This window comes from Caenorhabditis remanei, chromosome X, assembly GCF_010183535.1.
Source record: "Caenorhabditis remanei strain PX506 chromosome X, whole genome shotgun sequence".
NCBI lineage: Eukaryota > Metazoa > Nematoda > Chromadorea > Rhabditida > Rhabditidae > Caenorhabditis > Caenorhabditis remanei.
The window spans coordinates 19,582,499-19,601,010 of NC_071333.1; the positions used below are offsets into that span (position 1 = coordinate 19,582,499).

The 18,512-nt window shown below is 35.9% G+C and overlaps 4 protein-coding genes across 4 annotated transcripts; 1 reads left to right on the forward strand and 3 right to left on the reverse strand.

Moving 5' to 3' along the window:
- Positions 1 to 3,493: 3,493 nt before the first annotated feature.
- GCK72_025935 (uncharacterized protein) lies at positions 3,494 to 5,008 on the reverse strand (the record flags this gene model as incomplete). The annotated part of the gene is made up of 4 exons (XM_003099919.2): positions 3,494 to 3,602; positions 3,731 to 4,321; positions 4,607 to 4,837; positions 4,911 to 5,008. The coding sequence occupies 4 exons, from the start codon at positions 5,006 to 5,008 to the stop codon at positions 3,494 to 3,496; spliced, it is 1,029 nt and encodes a 342-aa protein (XP_003099967.2).
- A 1,237-nt stretch (positions 5,009 to 6,245) lies between these two features.
- GCK72_025936 (uncharacterized protein) lies at positions 6,246 to 7,508 on the reverse strand (the record flags this gene model as incomplete). The annotated part of the gene is made up of 5 exons (XM_003099921.2): positions 6,246 to 6,348; positions 6,404 to 6,622; positions 6,910 to 7,212; positions 7,261 to 7,302; positions 7,492 to 7,508. 5 exons carry the CDS (start codon positions 7,506 to 7,508, stop codon positions 6,246 to 6,248), a joined length of 684 nt encoding a protein of 227 aa, XP_003099969.2.
- Positions 7,509 to 12,418: 4,910 nt separating this feature from the next.
- GCK72_025937 (uncharacterized protein) lies at positions 12,419 to 13,774 on the forward strand (the record flags this gene model as incomplete). The annotated part of the gene is made up of 8 exons (XM_053736564.1): positions 12,419 to 12,435; positions 12,528 to 12,602; positions 12,650 to 12,754; positions 12,806 to 12,862; positions 12,914 to 12,970; positions 13,021 to 13,314; positions 13,366 to 13,633; positions 13,679 to 13,774. 8 exons carry the CDS (start codon positions 12,419 to 12,421, stop codon positions 13,772 to 13,774), a joined length of 969 nt encoding a protein of 322 aa, XP_053580130.1.
- Positions 13,775 to 17,606: 3,832 nt separating this feature from the next.
- Positions 17,607 to 17,984, reverse strand: GCK72_025938 (uncharacterized protein; the record flags this gene model as incomplete). The annotated part of the gene is made up of 1 exon (XM_003099911.2): positions 17,607 to 17,984. One exon carries the CDS (start codon positions 17,982 to 17,984, stop codon positions 17,607 to 17,609), a length of 378 nt encoding a protein of 125 aa, XP_003099959.2.
- Positions 17,985 to 18,512: the final 528 nt, after the last annotated feature.

Below are 18,512 nucleotides of genomic sequence, written 5' to 3' on the forward strand. Positions count from 1 at the left end.
AGCACGTTCGGAACATCCATACGACCCGAAAAGTGAGTATGAAGATACAAATATTTACAGTAAACTAAACGAATTATCTTAATATGAAATAGTATCAACAAATGGTTTTTTTGTTGAATGAAAACTCGTTGAGAAGATGATCAGTTCTTAGTAACGCCGAAGCACGTTCGGAACATCCATACGACCCGAAAAGTGAGTATGAAGATACAAATATCTACAGTAAACTAAACGAATTATCTTAATATGAAATAGTATCAACAAATGGTTTTTTTGTTGAATGAAAACTCGTTGGGAAGATGATCAGTTCTTAGTAACGCCGAAGCACGTTCGGAACATCCATACGACCCGAAAAGTGAGTATGAAGGTCCAAATATCTACAGTAAACTAAACGAATTATCTTAATATGAAATAGTATCAACAAATGGTTTTTTTGTTGAATGAAAACTCGTTGGGAAGATGATCAGTTCTTAGTAACGCCGAAGCACGTTCGGAACATCCATACGACCCGAAAAGTGAGTATGAAGATACAAATATCTACAGGAAACTAAACGATTTGTTTTAATATGAAATAGTATCAACAAATGGTTTTTTTGTTGAATGAAAACTCGTTGGGAAGATGATCAGTTCTTAGTAACGCCGAAGCACGTTCGGAACATCCATACGACCCGAAAAGTGAGTATGAAGGTCCAAATATCTACAGGAAACTAAACGAATTATCTTAATATGAAATAGTATCAACAAATGGTTTTTTTGTTGAATGAAAACTCGTTGGGAAGATGATCAGTTCTTAGTAACGCCGAAGCACGTTCGGAACATCCATACGACCCGAAAAGTGAGTATGAAGATCCAAATATCTACAGTAAACTAAACGAATTATCTTAATATGAAATAGTATCAACAAATGGTTTTTTGTTGAACGAAAACTCGTTGGGAAGATGATCAGTTCTTAGTAACGCCGAAGCACGTTCGGAACATCCATACGACCCAAAAAGTGAGTATGAAGATACAAATATCTACAGTAAACTAAACGATTTGTTTTAATATGAAATAGTATCAACAAATGGTTTTTTGTTGAACGAAAACTCGTTGGGAAGATGATCAGTTCTTAGTAACGCCGAAGCACGTTCGGAACATCCATACGACCCGAAAAGTGAGTATGAAGGTCCAAATATCTACAGGAAACTAAACGAATTATCTTAATATGAAATAGTATCAACAAATGGTTTTTTGTTGAATGAAAACTCGTTGGGAAGATGATCAGTTCTTAGTAACGCCGAAGCACGTTCGGAACATCCATACGACCCGAAAAGTGAGTATGAAGATACAAATATCTACAGGAAACTAAACGATTTGTTTTAATATGAAATAGTATCAACAAATGGTTTTTTTGTTGAATGAAAACTCGTTGGGAAGATGATCAGTTCTTAGTAACGCCGAAGCACGTTCGGAACATCCATACGACCCAAAAAGTGAGTATGAAGATACAAATATCTACAGTAAACTAAACGATTTGTTTTAATATGAAATAGTATCAACAAATGGTTTTTTGTTGAACGAAAACTCGTTGGGAAGATGATCAGTTCTTAGTAACGCCGAAGCACGTTCGGAACATCCATACGACCCGAAAAGTGAGTATGAAGGTACAAATATCTACAGTAAACTAAACGAATTATTTTACTATGAAATAGTATCAACAAATGGTTTTCTGTTGAACGAAAACTCGTTGGGAAGATGATCAGTTCTTAGTAACGCCGAAGCACGTTCGGAACATCCATACGACCCGAAAAGTGAGTATGAAGGTCCAAATATCTACAGGAAACTAAACGATTTGTTTTAATATGAAATAGTATCAACAAATGGTTTTTTTGTTGAATGAAAACTCGTTGGGAAGATGATCAGTTCTTAGTAACGCCGAAGCACGTTCGGAACATCCATACGACCCGAAAAGTGAGTATGAAGGTACAAATATCTACAGTAAACTAAACGAATTATCTTAATATGAAATAGTATCAACAAATGGTTTTCTGTTGAACGAAAACTCGTTGGGAAGATGATCAGTTCTTAGTAACGCCGAGGCACGTTCGGAACATCCATACGACCCGAAAAGTGAGTATGAAGGTCCAAATATCTACAGTAAACTAAACGAATTATCTTAATATGAAATAGTATCAACAAATGGTTTTTTGTTGATTGAAAACTCGTTGGGAAGATGATCAGTTCTTAGTAACGCCGAGGCACGTTCGGAACATCCATACGACCCGAAAATTGAGTATGAAGATACAAATAACTACAGGAAGCAAAGAGAATTATTTCAATATGAAATAGTATCAACAAATGGTTTTTTTTTGATTGAAGAGTGAAAAGGGACAGTAGAGAATGTATGCGACCAACTCAACTGTGAGTAATTAATCGATATGTTATTATGGGAGATGTATGTTTGTCTTTATTGTCCGCGTGACCTTTCCGCTGATTGACAGTTTGATAACCAGCTGTGACAAGTTGGAACGTCATATGTGATGATTCTATCGGCAACTTCATAGAAATCTGTCCTATAAATAGTGTAAACGGATAAATCTGAACCCAGTTGACCTTTTTTGTATGCCAGGGGTTGGTTTTTTGATCTGCTGCGTCTGTTGACATACACCTGCGAAAATCCGTTTTTGACTTGAAGAACATCCTCCAAACACGTCTCGCCGATACTCTGTTGTTTGAGGTGGTGCACAGTTGTAATGAAAAAAAGAATTTTAGTGACAGAAGAATATTTTGAGGAGGGACCTCCAGATTGCAGAAGGAAGCATTTTGAGAATGATCATATGCTCTTGCATCGTAGCTGCCTCAGAAGAGGCTGAATAAAGATTTTTCTCCGTTTCTGCCTAATTTTTCAATCAACATTGATAGTTTTTGTTAAAACTCGGAAATACAAAAGGTTTTAAGTTAAAACTTATTTCAATTCCCAAAAAAAGTCAGTAAACAGCGATAATCATAAACAAAATCTATTGGAGTGGAGACAGAACAAATGAAAATGGAATATGCCAACCATTGTCAAATTTAGGAAATATTTTTTGAACACCGCTGTTCTAGTCTCGGTTCCTAGCTAAAACTAAGCAAATGCCTGATATTGCATTCAACTGTAAAACAAATATAATTTACATTTTTGATATATTTACTTTATTATTAAAAAATCGTTGTAGATATGAAACAAATCAAAGATACAAGATAACAACCAAAAAACGTGGGAAAATAGATATATCGGCATTTAGAACAGTAAAAACAGCGATATACGGAAAGACGGGTAGAATGAAAATATTCAAATCCTACCACAATAGATTACGTTAGAAGTAGACCCCTGTTTTCATGGTTGAAAAAAAAAGACGATACATGGAAAATGGGAACAATCATGATAAATTTTTCGAATGAAAAGGGTTGGTTTTATTTAATTCGGGGAATGGGCTCGAAAAGTTATCAAAAAAAATTGAGGCTTCAAACTTCAAATCTAGTCAACTCTGAAATGAATGGTTTCACCATTTTGTCGAACTAATCCTACAAGTCCATCTGCTCTTTTGATGCTATTATCAAACGGAATTCGACTGGCCGATCCACCTCTGCAAAAAAGTACTATAGACTCGATAGGGAATAAAAAATTAACTGAGCTCTCAAATCCTACTGTACCATAAACAATATATGACTTTGATATCAAAAAGGAGGTAATGAAGGAATTATTTTTACTTACTCATTGTGTATCTTTTTCGATGGATCCGACTCTTCCGCTCCAAGCAAGTTATAGTCAAGCTTTGTTTCACTATCCACTGTGCTCATCATCAAACTTTTGATATGGTTCTCTTCTGTGGAGTTTTTCCACTTTAACAGAAACTCTTCCACATCCTTTACAGTCAACTTTGTTTTCCAAATTCTAGTATGCTGGCATTTTAATTGTTGGAAGGTTTCAGTGCTCATCCAAGTGGTGTAATTGCAAACAATATGTTCAGAAGGCAGGCTCGCCACATCAAATGGTCCTCGCACAATTGAAACTTTGCAATACATTTCCAAACGTTTGGTGACAGTTATGTTCTCTAACATATCTCTCACATTGCCAGTCATCATTTCTCCATTTATCTCCAAATGTTCCACTGTTTTGATAGCACTTAAGGCTTTTTTTGCGTTAAAGAATGTGAAGGAAGTGTCGAATTTCACGGAATGAGTTATCATCTTAGGAAAAACGATTAGGAGACGCTCCAGAATAGTTTTCATTGGCGAATTCACCGCCTTTCCGACTGCGCGTGTGCAGTATTCCAAATTCATTGCTTTGGTTCTCTGATTTCTTCTGAAACAAAAAAAATGGTTTTCCGGTGCCGGAAAACGACAAGCTCAGAAAGAAAAGATGATTTTTCCAACAAAAATAAACTAAAAATCATACAAAAAATGTTCCTAAATTTTAAAAACTCATGAATTTTGCGGTCTCTAACTATAAACAAAAGACCGTTCAGCAATATAGGCTGTTCTGCTAAAGAATATATGGTAATCGGATACTGCCAATCAATAAAAAAATGTTTTTATTTTAAAACAAATGCTTGCCTAAAACTACGATATACCAGAATTCTAAACTCACGTGGTATTCTTGATTCCTTCTATATTTGTGGTAAGCAGCTTTCCAAAATAATTCTTTCCAATATACCAAGTGAACACAAGTAGTTCATTGGGACCTTTCCCATCGGTGATAAGCACGTGAGAATCACTATCTTTGATTTCAACAGTCATCTGTGGAGGCGGAACTCCGACCATAGTTTGAGTCTGGCCAAGAACTCTAGCCATTCTTTTTGAAGTGAGAGACAGTTCGATACTGAAAAATGAATAAATTTAGTTTCATCAATGTTTTAAATAAATTTGATCAAAAATAAAAGATTGATACTCACATCTCATCGATTTCCATTTGACCGACGACTTTTCGGAGAACCAAAAATGGAGCCTTCAACAAAGGAATTGTTCTCTTCTGGTTGGTTTGACGTGACATTTCAAAATGTGTGATGATCGTAGGATTATCTTAAAGTAAAAGAATGAAAGTTTATTCTACAAGTTTCAGAGATTTCGGACGGTTTAGTCAAGAAAAACTAGGGGTAAAACGACGAGCGAGATTCAAAAGACCAGAATTTGTTTTCAACTGATAGTCTTCAATTATGCGGCACTCTCTAAATAGTCGGCGGTGAAATTTTCATAAAACAGAAAATGAAATTAACACAGAATTGACCACATTTCTTGCGTAAAAACTTATAATTTATACTACATTTTTTATCCCTACAATAACAATTGACAGGCATTTCTTTTGGAAAAAGAATCAGTCACTTTTGGTTCAGATTTCTATTACTTTTTTTTGCATTATCCAAAAAATTCAACTTTAAAGAAAAGGATAAACAGAAAAAGGATCTCAGTAACACTTTTTTGTTTTTCTGTCGTATTATCTCCATCTGTTCCATCGGATATATATTCTCACATCGTCTGTACACTCTCTGTTTTGCACGGTCTCTCTCTCTTTTTTTTGTTCGAGGCACACTCACACATACACACACGCACGAACGTGCCATTCTCCTTCCCCGTCTTCCGATAGAAGAAATTGTTATTCTCTTCGACTGGTCAACATTTTTCTGCAGCTGCTGGTAACTAAGTAAAAGAGGACCAATTGCAACACGTGCTGGAGAAACATCTATTTTTCATGAAATTTTCCACAAAAAAAAACGAATTTATCATTTTTAACTTAGAAAAATCACATTATCATTGAATAAAAAAAACGAGTATGAAAAATTGAAGTTTCATACATTACACAAAATTATTATTCAAGTAACTAGTTTTCAGAGATTATTGCAGTACGTGTTAAATGAAACAGACTCAATATAGACAGGAAATTTGCAATTAGCAAAAAGAAAGAATGATGAATGGCACAATATATGAAATATCAAAGTGATGCTCAAATAATAAGGTAAAAACTTTTTAAAAAGATATTTGGGGAAAAATGCGGGAAGAAACTCACTCTTGGGGACAAAAACTTGAAAGGAAATGTAAAGGAAAACGACTAAAATTAGCAAGACAAGAATTTTACACTTAACATCGGGAAAAAATGGTCAGAGCAAATTAAAATATGTGTACTGGAAATTAGTACTGAAGTAATAACATAAAAATTGAATAAGAATGTTAATTGAAAGGTAGAAAATCGATATGGTGAAGCTGTCGTTGAAGTTTGAGCTGAGTAGACATTTTTATTCTGGATGGGCAAGCTGATTCATTTTCACCGCATCCAAAATCACCGAATTGATAAAGTTGCCAATTTTTATATCTTCTGTATTATTGTTGCCAATGTGACTGAAAATTCAAAAAATTTAAAAGATTCTAACAATAAGTTGTTACTACAACTCACAGTTTTGCGAAATCTTTTTGAATTCTCGATTCGAATGTTTCAATAAACTTGCATAGCTTCTCATGTTGTCTAGTTATCACTTCATATGATTTCATGTTGGTCGTCATAAGAGTGAGATCTTCTTGCAATCGGATGTTGTCTTGGAAAATTCGGTGATTCCTATCCCTTTCTGTTTGCATGTCGGCTTGGAGGGTCTCATTTTGAGCAGTTATCCTTTCTCTGAAAAATGGTTTTTGTTGAATATAAGAATCAAAACATTTTAACACGTTTTTTACTACCGCAATACCTGTAATAGAGCAGCCGCAAGCATCCATCTTGGCTGTCTTTAAAATTATCACAATTTGTTCAATTGAAAAAACATTCTATGAATAATTAGCTATATTTTGTCAGCTAGCAGTTTTTTGATAGTTTCTTTGACAACCGAGATATTCCGCTGCGAATAGACACTGCTAGGTGCTCCTCTATTACAGTTTTTACGGTATGTGTTGTACAGAAAACCAACTCACAGATCTATACGTTGCGTCATGAGATCATTTTCCAAGCTTGCAATACGATTCTGAAGATAATCCACTTGATTCACTTCTGGGACTCCACGTTCTTCAATTACTGCTCGCTGGATATCCAAGGCACCGACGTTTTCACTGGTCCCGACTTGACTTCTAGACGTTGATGTCTCGGTTTGAGGCCAGAATTCCTCTAACAGCGATGCCAAGTCCGTATTAACTCTTTCAGTTATTTCGATATGAAGCTGGGCAGGGTCCATGTTTACAGACAATGATATGTTCAGTGTATTAGGATTGTAGTTTATTCTGAAAACAATGCATTTTCAGGAAAAGTTTGGACAAATATCAACTGACCGTTGCAACTCTTTCTCGTGTTGAAATACAATGTCATCAAGGCTGGAAAACATTATTATTATTAGAATGCAGGGTTCATGAATAAACGTATAAACATAGAGATTAATATCTGTCTAATTGCTCATGCTAAATTGTTATCTTTTGGTGGATGACTGACCGCTCACTCACTCTCACACAAATTTTATCTTACGTAGCAAAAATGATTAAAAGTTATACTATCAACTTACTTACATGTCTTGCAATGTCATTTCAATAGTTTTTAGAACTTAAAAGTGAAAATAGATTAAATGAAACAGATAGCCTGTTCTTTTCGCCTATTTCTTATCAGTTTATTACTTCATCACACCTTGCGGATAGCAATAGCAAAAAATCAATTTATGTCTTGCTAATTGCTATTTTATAACTGTTGTATAAAAAACACTTACTTCATACTGCAGGATTTCTATCGCGAGTTCTGTTAACCATGTTCAGATGTGGATGATCTTGGTGTCCAACCAGTAAACCCAACAGATAAGAACCAAGGAGAATCTGTAAAACTATGACGAGTTGGAAATAAAAATGATAAGGTTTTCGTGAGGAAGAATGTCACATATTTTCGCGGGGTGCGCATTTTCTATGAATGAAGCTCAATACCCAATCTAGACTATCTAATCCCAACTAGATTAACAAACGCTCTACCTTTACATTGTGAAAGCAGCTGGATTTTTATTGTCGAGGAAAAAAGAATTTCAAAGTTTTTGGTAATTCACATGGATCTACGCGGAATTCAAGGGAAAAGAGATAATCCTCTTGAAAATAGGTCTAAAAGTTGGGCTGAATGAAGTCATTAGATTTTATTATTAGTTATTAGACAGTGCCGCTTCGTCGATCCTTGCAAAAAATATCAAAAATACAGGAATACTTCCCTCGTTGTTCAATGCTCTATTATGAGCAAGCGTCGTGGATAAAATAAACAATTTCCAACTTACAGATTAATAATTTTGAAAAAGCAAGTAAAAATAATATTTGTGTGGAAACAAGGTGGAAGTTGTGTTTTTAAACCATATGTTTTTCTAGAAAATCAGACAACTTGTTTCAGAAAGTTTTCCCCAAATAAGTTAATAAAGTTATTCAATGAAATTTATCTATTTTATTTTTTCACTAGTTTATTGCATCAAGTTTCCAATAAAAAAAAATAAAAAATAAAGGAATTCAAAGAAAAATGTAACGTTCAAACTATCTTCTCCTACAGCAATAATGTTTGCTTATAGCAATCGTCGTCTCCCCTTTTGATATGGGAGGCCACAATGTGTTTTCCTCATATCGCATTGCTAACGCCTAATTTTCAAAGTTCTGGGTAAGATTTACGGTGGACTGATGTGAAATCCCTCATTTGTCTATTTCAAATGAATAAACTCACTGTTTTTATAACTAAGTGCAATTTTGCAACATTTGCAGGTGATTATGGGAGAAAAACGATCGCAGTTTCTTTTGGGTCATCCTCCGTGAGATTCGCCAAACCACAGTAGAAATAGAAACCTGGAAATCACATTTTTGAGTATATCAAAGTGGTTCAAAACTCACATTCAGCTGGCATGTATTCCCAGCCTAACACGGTAACCATATCCTCCAAAAATTGTGCTTCTTTTCTAAATAGTTCGAAACCCAGCGGCCAGAAAGTGACTGATGCGAAAAATAGTAAAAACGATAGAGAGAGTGAATAAGCAACTGTATCACACATTTCAATTTTAGTTCTTTACGAAAAAGAAATGATAGTGGAAAGCTCCGTAGAAAGAATGTAAATGTGTGACGAAAGAAAGAAAGTCAGAGAGAAAAGTTGGAGAGGGGAAAAGAAAGAGAGAAAAAAAGAGGGGAAGCTGGGCAGCTGTGGGGTAAAAGGAGTAGTGAGCCACATGTGAAAACAGAAGAAAAAAGGGGATTGGAGAAAACGAAGGGGGGGGGGGAGACAAAAGAAGATAGATTTATGGCATGTCAACAATTTTCTCACTGTGGTCAAACAGATAGATTTTTCGATGTGGATAGTATTGCTACACTTAAAAACGGGGACATTCTTTTTCGGCATGTTGGAGAGAAGAAAAATGAATATAACGTTGAAACCTTTTGTTTTTTGAATTTCAGTTGTAAACTATAATAGTCTGACAGATTTTTCGAAAATATTTTATAACTTGGAAATTATTCTTTAAAGACAAGTCTGCAATGTTTTTGATTTTAAAAAAGCAACTGAGCCGGCGGGCGATAACAAGCTACTAATTTTTGTGAAAACTACGCCAAGGTGCGCCAGCGAATAGCGGTTTCAATATAAACGTTTCAGATGCAGCACGAGTCAAAAAATTTTGTTTTCCCTTTTTCAGTGGAATATGAGAGAATTGTGGGGGATCTATAAAAATTGATAGCAACTGTGAAACATTTAGCAAACAGTGGAAGGACCACTTCTCTGCGTCATTTCCGCACGATTCTCATTTTTACACTATCTCTTGTTTTCTTTGGGTGCGGTCACTCCTATTAAGTGAATGGTGTTACTGTTTTATAACTTGCGTGTCCGTAGCGCATCTTTAACGCATCCCTGAAAACTGTTTTTTTCAAACCCCCCCCCCCACGATATTATACTTTTTGAAATCGGGAAGATTAGGAGATTACGAATATGTTATTTTCATAGCATGAACATTTAAAATTTACAAAGTGTATTTCATGAAATGGAGCGATCTCAAAGTATTGACGTTTTTTTCCAGAAAAAGGGGCCAAGCGCCTCTCTCTCGTGGATACGCTGCTCCCCAAATGTTTTTCTCATCAAAAGTCTATTTGAGGAAGTTTTTGGGTGAATCGAACACCTCTTTGAGCGCGAGCCAAAGTAGCAAAAAAAAAGCTGCTTACACGAGATTTAGAGTTAGTGTGATTTGGAGTTAGGGTGGGTGTGGAATCAAAAAATTTCAGAACTCAACCAAATTTATTGATGTAAAATGATGTATTTATTTGTGTGGTGTGGTGTGGTCTGAGGTCAAACACTGAGGACGACATCGCTCCGCCGGTTGTCACCGTTGTGATGTATGCCAGCCGAATCTGAAAATAACATCAGCATTTTTGACATCTTTAACAAAAATAATTACCGGCTCGACTGGCATGTTTTCTTGTGGTGGTAGCTGCCTTGTTGGTGATAGTGGTGGTGGTGGCAGAGTGATGTCCTTCAACTTCACGTCCTGGAATAAAAATTTTCTGATATTTTTTCAAAAAATTCAAATATACCTTGAGGATGAGTTGGTGGTGGTGGGAATTGTCCAATTGGTGCCGTAGCTGGAGGGAGGCGATGGGGTGCCTTGAGTGCTATAATTAGAATTATTTGGTTACTGCAAAAAAATCTATAAATTTACCTGTCTCAGCTTTCTCATGTGCGCCGCCGCCGGACACGCTTCCTCAGTCCCGTGGAAAGCGTTTTTGTGTTGGAAAACGTTTCCCCCAGTGGTGTCGTGGACAATTTACCAAAACTTTCCTGGATCAAGAGTGATCTCAGTGTTGAGACTATCAGCTTTTTGTGCGAACTGAAAATAAATTTTTATAATGTTTCAATAGTGAAATACTCACCAATGCATTGATTAATAGTTTGGCAACTGCTCTCATCTCAGCATTTCCTTCGGAAAGACTTTCAATCAACTCAAAGTTCTCTTTCTCCATGTATTCCTTACAGAATTCCAACTTTTCCTCATTGGTGACAGCATCAGAAGGCCATCCACTACTAAACTGAGAATTTTTCGAAAGTACGAGAATAAAATTGTCAGAAAAACTTACGATTTTTGCTTTCATCATTGTGTCATTATACAAAGTTAAAGGGCACGTAGAAATAAAACTAGAATTCCAGAAAAAGCATTAAAACCAAATAAAGTGCGACAACTATTCCGGTAAGTCGCCTTAAAGACAGTATGAGGAAAAATTGAAAAATCTACCACTAAAGCGAGGCATTCAAAAGAAAAGTTTTAACCTTTCATCTAACCGACAGATGATTAACGAAGGAGAATGTGTAAGAAATTGTTTCTTTGTCTGTTGAAAAACGGTATTTGAAAAATTCAAAGTTGTTCCTTTCATAAATTGAAACATACTTCGCACATTAGGAAGAGCCCTGCAATAAAACTAGCATTTTTGTAATCTCCTGATCTTCCAAGTTTCAAAAAGTATAATATCATGGGAGTTTGAGAAAAATAATTGTCAGGGATGCGCTAAGGATACGCAAGTGATAAAACAAAAACAAAATTTAAATGATAGTCACGACCACCTACCAATAAAACGAGAGATAGTGTGAAAATGTTAGTGCGCACAGAGATCACAAAATATCTGGAAGTTTCTCCATTCAATAGAGACATATCAGTTTAAAATAGTGTGGTTTTCAATAGTTTTACATTGATAAAGAATAACACAGACCGGAAGGAACAAAAAAATATGGTCAACTACAAAAATTCAGAATTTGGCATGACCCAAATATCTTTCAAACATTTAAATTTTAGATCAATTTGTAAAACAGAGACGTATTCTGAGGAATGTTAATTTTGATTAAATTTGGAGGAATACAACTTTTCGGTTATATATAAATTTTGAAAATTTTGGAATCTTTATCGAACTGAACTACTTTTACTGTCAACACCTCATAATCCTCCTTCACTCACATCCCATTCAATCGGTTCATGACAGTTTTTGCTGAGCGTTGAACGACGACAACAGTTTGAAAAATTTTGAAGAACAGCCAGACGGTTGGATTCAAAAATTTGTTATGCTTTTTTATTTTGAACTTACTTCTCAATAAGTATATAATCTTATCAATCTTCTCTACTTGCTATAATCTTGTACTAGTCTCACGTCATAAAAAGAAACCAAAAACTAAAACGTGCTACGAACGACTCTCTATTGAATACTGATAAGGCTCAATAACATTTCAAATTCGACAACGTCACAATCAATCAATTTTTTATAGACTCGTTGCAATAATTCTTCGAATTGGAATCTGTAGAGATAAAAAATTTTCTTCTGTTTCATTTGTTCGCGCGAATCACGTACTCAAAAGTCACTTTTCGTGAATGAATCATATTTACACAATTTTTCTAAATTGTCATCTGTTCACTAATTGTCTTTTTGCATACGTCTCATTTACAGATAACCAGGAGTTCACAACCAAATAATGAATCAACCAAAGAAGTGAGTCTGAATTCCTTTTTGGAATTCTCAATACGTGTTTAGTCGACGTAGCACAGAACAAATTCAATATGGTGAAATACCCGATCTTGCAGGTCTCCGCTCGATCTGAATAAGGAAAATGCCGATTTGAGAAATCAATTGATGCAAATTAGCAAGCACAGAGACAGGTAAACTGAATTTTAATTCACAGTTTTTCGATGTGTCTTTTTTTCAGCTTGAACAAGGAAAAAGCCCTGCTACAAACAAAAAATGAGGCTCTTCAAAAAGAAAACGATGCTTTGGGAAGCTCCTTGCAGAAATTAAAGCAAAGCTCCACAGCGTGAGTAATAATTTTGCTTTCTTCAGTTTTTCAATTGTATTTTAATTGCAGGCTAAAGGAGAACAACATCCAGTTGAAAAAGGAGCTCCAGATATCGCAGAATAAAGAGTACGAAAATAGAGTTTGATCAATTATTTTATTTGAAGAGATTTCTTGCAGATTGATTTCGGATGATTCAATTTTACAAAATCAACTACAAGAAATTATGAAAATAAGGTTTTTCATTTTTCCCTATTCAGAAAATTTTGATAACGGAAGCTTTCCAGAAATCAATTAGATGCAGAAAACAGTTCTCTTAAAAGTGAGCTGGATAAAACCAAGTCTAATCTGGACACTATGAAACAGAAGTATGGCGAGAAATGTGATGAAGTATATTCTTTTCACAAAAAGCTCACTCTTGTCACATCTGAGCTGGATGGCTTCAAAATCTCCGAAGTCAACTATTCAAAGAATAAGCAAACAGTGAACACTGATGATAAAAAGTGGGAAGTTCGATATGGTCAATTGAGTGAAAAAGTTACTGATTTTACTCAAGAAGTCTTTAAAAGAGAAAAGGATCTGTAAGTGTTCAATGTGAAATTTAATTTCATGTTTTTATCCATTATTTTCAGACCTGTACTGGGTAGAAATAATGCCGAAGAGATCGAAATGCAGGCATTTAATAATTTCGTCATTTTGAATTCTCTGAAACTAGAAAAATTTGTGTCAGATATACCGAGTTCTCACGGAAGTACAGTGAGCAGTGCAAACAACAGTGTGGAACTGTCTGCATCACCTCCAGAAACAAAAAATGAAGAAACAGTGTGCAAAATGTGTCACAGGAAACAATTTTTTGTAACTTGTAAGAACGTCAGGTGTAAGAGTATATTCCATGAAGAGGTGAGAATTATAATTTCGATAATTTGTAATAAAAATACATTTCAGTGCATACGTGTGTTTTTCAATACAAAAACAAGATGTCCTTGCTGCGATGAAGGTACTTTTGACTTTCCAGCATTTCAGAGTCGTGACCGGTATTAACACAACATCATTAATTGTGGTTCTGTCTTTTTTTTCAATTGTAAGAATATATTTCAAATAAAGTTTATGCTGATTAGTGAAATTTCGAGTTAGTCATGCAGATAACGCGGTCTCTGTAAGAATCGAGCAACGTGTGCCCTATCGAGCAACGTGTGCCCTATCGAGCAACGTGTGCCCTATACAGGCATTCATTTTTTACTTTTTACACATTATAGTACATATTGTATAAAATTCTTAACTCATTCTAGCTCACAGGCTCTAGGACCCAACCTACTGCGAGTCTTACAGAGAATAGGTTATATACTAAAAATCATAAACATACTCCGACAATTCGTGTCTAATTTCAGAGATGGATGACTCGAAATTCTTTTCAGTCAACACAGCTCGGAAAATAGACACAAAAATGGAATTCAACTCACCGATCACATTTTGTTACTGTAGGACAGAGGGAGACCATGATATGACGTTGAAAATAAAAAGTGACTGAAAAGTGATCATAAGAGAGACTATATAGTGGAGAAGGCCGAGCCAATAAAAATCACTCAGTCCCCCCTTGCGCAGTCGTAGGTAGTAGAAGAAAAGCAATTAATTTTGTCATGTGGTGTAGTCTCCTAGATGCTATCATCTATCTTCCATCATGCCACTTTTTGGAGAAGAAAGATACTGGGAGAAATAGAGAAGAATTGTGTAGAAGACGCGTAGGAGTGTTACACCGTCCAGTTTCCCCAGTGTAGATAACGAATGGGTTGATGTTTTACACTCGCTGTATGAAGAGAGACACAGTCGATTGAGTTAAAGGCGCACGTCGTTTCTCGGCTGGGTCGCATGAAAAAGCGTCGTTTGATGCATTGTTTACTGCTGTTTGAGGCGCATAAATAGTCAGTTTTCGACTGTTTCAAGTGTGTTCTCCTCTCATTTCTTCAACTTCGCCCACTATCATCTACCTATTTTTACTGCGACTTTCTGAAAATGGTCTCTGATGGTAACCATCCTATTTGTAAGTCTACATTCAGAACCACTAGCTTACTTGGGACACTCAATTTGAGTAGGAAAAACTTCAGTCTGTGATACTGTGGTAGCAATCGGTACAGTAGTCTTGCAACCCAATGTCACGGACTGAAGTTGAAAACTCGAATAGGATCGTGAAACCAGTAATGCTAGAGAGTACTCAATACCACGGGCCTGAAAAAAATTGTTGGCGGAATTCGGGCCCGGTCCGAAAGCCCGGCTGCTTGGCGCCAAATTTCAAAATTCAAAATTTTCAATTTTTTTGAATTTGTTTCGCAGAAAATGTCGAATTTTCGACTATCATTCAGAATTAGTAACAATTCTGAAAAATCTAAAAAATATTTACAAAAAATTGAAAAAAAAAGGTTTATTTTTTGAACTCGGGCCTTCGGAACGGGCGGGCTTTGACAAGTATAAACTAAAACAAGTTATAAGAAACCATGTGAGTGATTTCGTATCTATTAAGTAAATTCCGAATACTTTAGACTCAAAAATTGGCTACACGACAAAATAAGATAATAATGTTGATAACAGAAGGAGACTTTGTTCTTTGTTCACAGTTCGCATTTTTAAAATCCGAATAAAATCAGTTCTACTGATAAGACATAAAAATTTTTGGAATCCTCTGTACTCTTCAAGTACAAGACGGAAAGATGACAGCAACGGTCACAAGGCCTGATTGCTTTCAATCAAGAAGCACTTTATCTCCGAATTGACGTTATCATCGTTTCCAAAACAAAAGATTGAGTATGATATACATAAATGTCAGACACCACTGTTCTTGGCGCGGTGAGCCTGTTTTCTGGTGAAATCTGATATTAATCACCCTTCTTTCCTGGTGATTTACAAACGCAATCAACATAAATCTCGATGTTCATTTTTGTTAAATGAATAGAAAGAGTGCATGCGAGACAGGTATTTCTTTATGTTATCTGGCGAGTTTGAAATTCTTCGGCTACCGAAAAAAGGGCCAATATTTGAATGTTATTTGTGCATTTTCTCAACATTGAGTTGAAGGTGGATGCACACTTTTTCCACTCATCTCCTTCTCCAGTGACAATCGAGTTGTCATCTGAAAAATTTCTATCGAAAAATGTTAGAAAAATCATTAAAATCAACTTACATATAAATAATATCAATAGTGTGTCCTTTCAGAATCAATATGTCGGTAGCGATGCTGCATTTAGACTGAGATTGAATTCCAACCCAGGAAAACGAGCATATTTGTTATTCATAATAGTTTCATCCACCAATACATAAGTGTACTTCCATCCATTGGTCTTGGACCAGGTTCAGATCGATTTTCTCATTTTTCTGGATAACTGGAGAACGCTTCTGTGTTGGTCAAGGTACTCTTTTCTAGAAAAGATCGGTCTAAAATCTTCTGATTCTTGTCGAGTCATAGGAGTTTGAAGCTGGCTGAGATTGAATTGACGTGATAGTTTCAAGCTAAATGTTATTTTTAGTCAAAATGTGAATTTTTCATGAGATTGAGAAAATCGTGCGCTTACATAGAAGTGAGATTATATGAAATATCCTGATCGGCGTAATTCTAAACCTAAAGTTCATACTACGAAGTCCTTCTAGCCAGCTTGTTTTTGAATTCTTGTACATCGAAACATCACAAGCCCTGATTTCATAAACATTGACGACTGGAAACTTCTCTTTTTGTAAAATCGGACAAACTGGCGGTTCTAATGAACTCACCTCATCATATTGCTACCGGTTTGTACAAGTAAACCTCTCACTCTCACTCTTACATGCTCGTTTGAAAACACCTTTTGCTATGAAACGAACTGATGCCAGATTGCGCCTATTTTCTCCAATTTCAACAACAAATGTTGAATATATTCAGAACGTTGACTACTTCGAGTATCGAACGGGTGGCAATGTTAGATTTACTCACGATTTGAGTAACAGAACCACCACGTGAGATGCCCATTGCAGTTCTCTACGTTTGAATACCGGAATTATAGGCACAGTGGTTTCCGTCATTGCAAAATAGAATTGGCACCTCGAGATTATTTCTGTGACTGCTATCCTTAAATCTGAAAGATTGAAAGAGAAAAACTCACTTTTTTGGAATAAACCCAATGAAACGCGCCGGAATATCAGTTTTGCACTAAATTAGTGAAAATTTTGATACGTCTATCAGAAGACAGACTTCTAGTAAAGTATCTTAGCATTTTTTATAAACAAAAACACGAATTACATCGAAAAAAACGTGAAAAATAGCGTTTATTCTGCAGAAACCAACGAAAACCTCTTTCCCGCGACGAGACCCGTGCCGCTCATTTCTGTGTGCGCCTTTAACTCTCATTTCACTGCGTCTCTATCTGTCTTCTTCCATCGACAAGCGACAGCGGCCCCTACGGGTGGAGGGACGAGACGATGAGAGAAAATCTCTCGATTCTGTGTGCACTCTATCTTTCCTCCAAAGACAAAAACGACGATAGCGTTCAACACACAACGTAGTCAAGAATTGCATTGCCCAAGATGAATGGTGTTGGTAGAATGTACGCGATGGCAACTGTCGTCGTTCTATTTGCACTGATGATGTCACTCTCCCTTTCTTCATCTCTCCAATAATCCAAATTACGGATATTTAGGTACTTATAATACAACACATTTATTCATGGCAGTCCAAATAAAAAAAAAGTGTATGGAAATTAGAAAAGAAGTTTGACCATAGAAGCCAGACAGAAACATAAAAAGTGAACTACTGGAACGAGGGGATCAAGAATTTACATAAAAGATTAGAGAGATCAAACAGGAAATCCGTTAAATAAAAATTGTGAAACACACTTGGAAGGCCGACTTGTTTTTAGTGAAACGCGATAAAACAGACCCAAAGAAGATTTACGGAATTTCTGGTCGCAATCACTGCAGATGTCCCGTCTTTTTGTCTGATTCGCACCATATTACTACCGAAAGTGCGGAACGGGAATGAGCCTTTATCAGAGATTTCTTGTTTCTCTTCTTCTGCCACATCAACATAATGAATTCCTTTTAGAAGCACTTCTCTGCTCTTGGAATCATTGATTTTAAGACACATGTATTGTAGTCTTGGATTAGACCCTCGGATCCAGTGCTTGAGAAATTGGTTGAATTGTTTGTATGTTGTCGGACGATCGAATTGCACTATTTCACTGTTAACCAATAACATATCATCCAACGAAAAGGTGTCATAAAATATGATCATTTTGAAGTTTCGAATGAAGACTTCTTGAATCTGACAAAAATCTTCAAATGGATAATAATAATAATTTATTACGTCCGCAAGGGTACGTGATTGATACCAATATGCATGAGTTCAATTTGTCCGTGTTCCAGTTTCTTGTATACGTAGCACTAATTCAACTTTTTCTTTTTCTTATTTCTTGGAACAAATGCTTCTTCGAGGATGATTGGAGATAAATTAGCATCTTCGTAACTCTTAAACTTGATCCCCAACAGTTCAAGAGCTACTGTTTGACAGTGAAATATCATAACGAACTCTCGGAAAATTATCCATGTCCTGCGTCTATGTCTCTTAGTTTTCTTCTTCCGAATTTTTCGTTGTTGTTTGTGTTGTTTCAGCTTCTGCTTTCTTTTCTGTTCTACCTTTGCCCGTTTTTCAACCCATTCTTGTTTCTGCTCACTCACATTATCCTTGACCCCTCTTAGTTCAGCTATTATCATCCGATCGAGTTGTAGGACTTGTTCGCGAAATCGGGGGTTTTCACGAAAC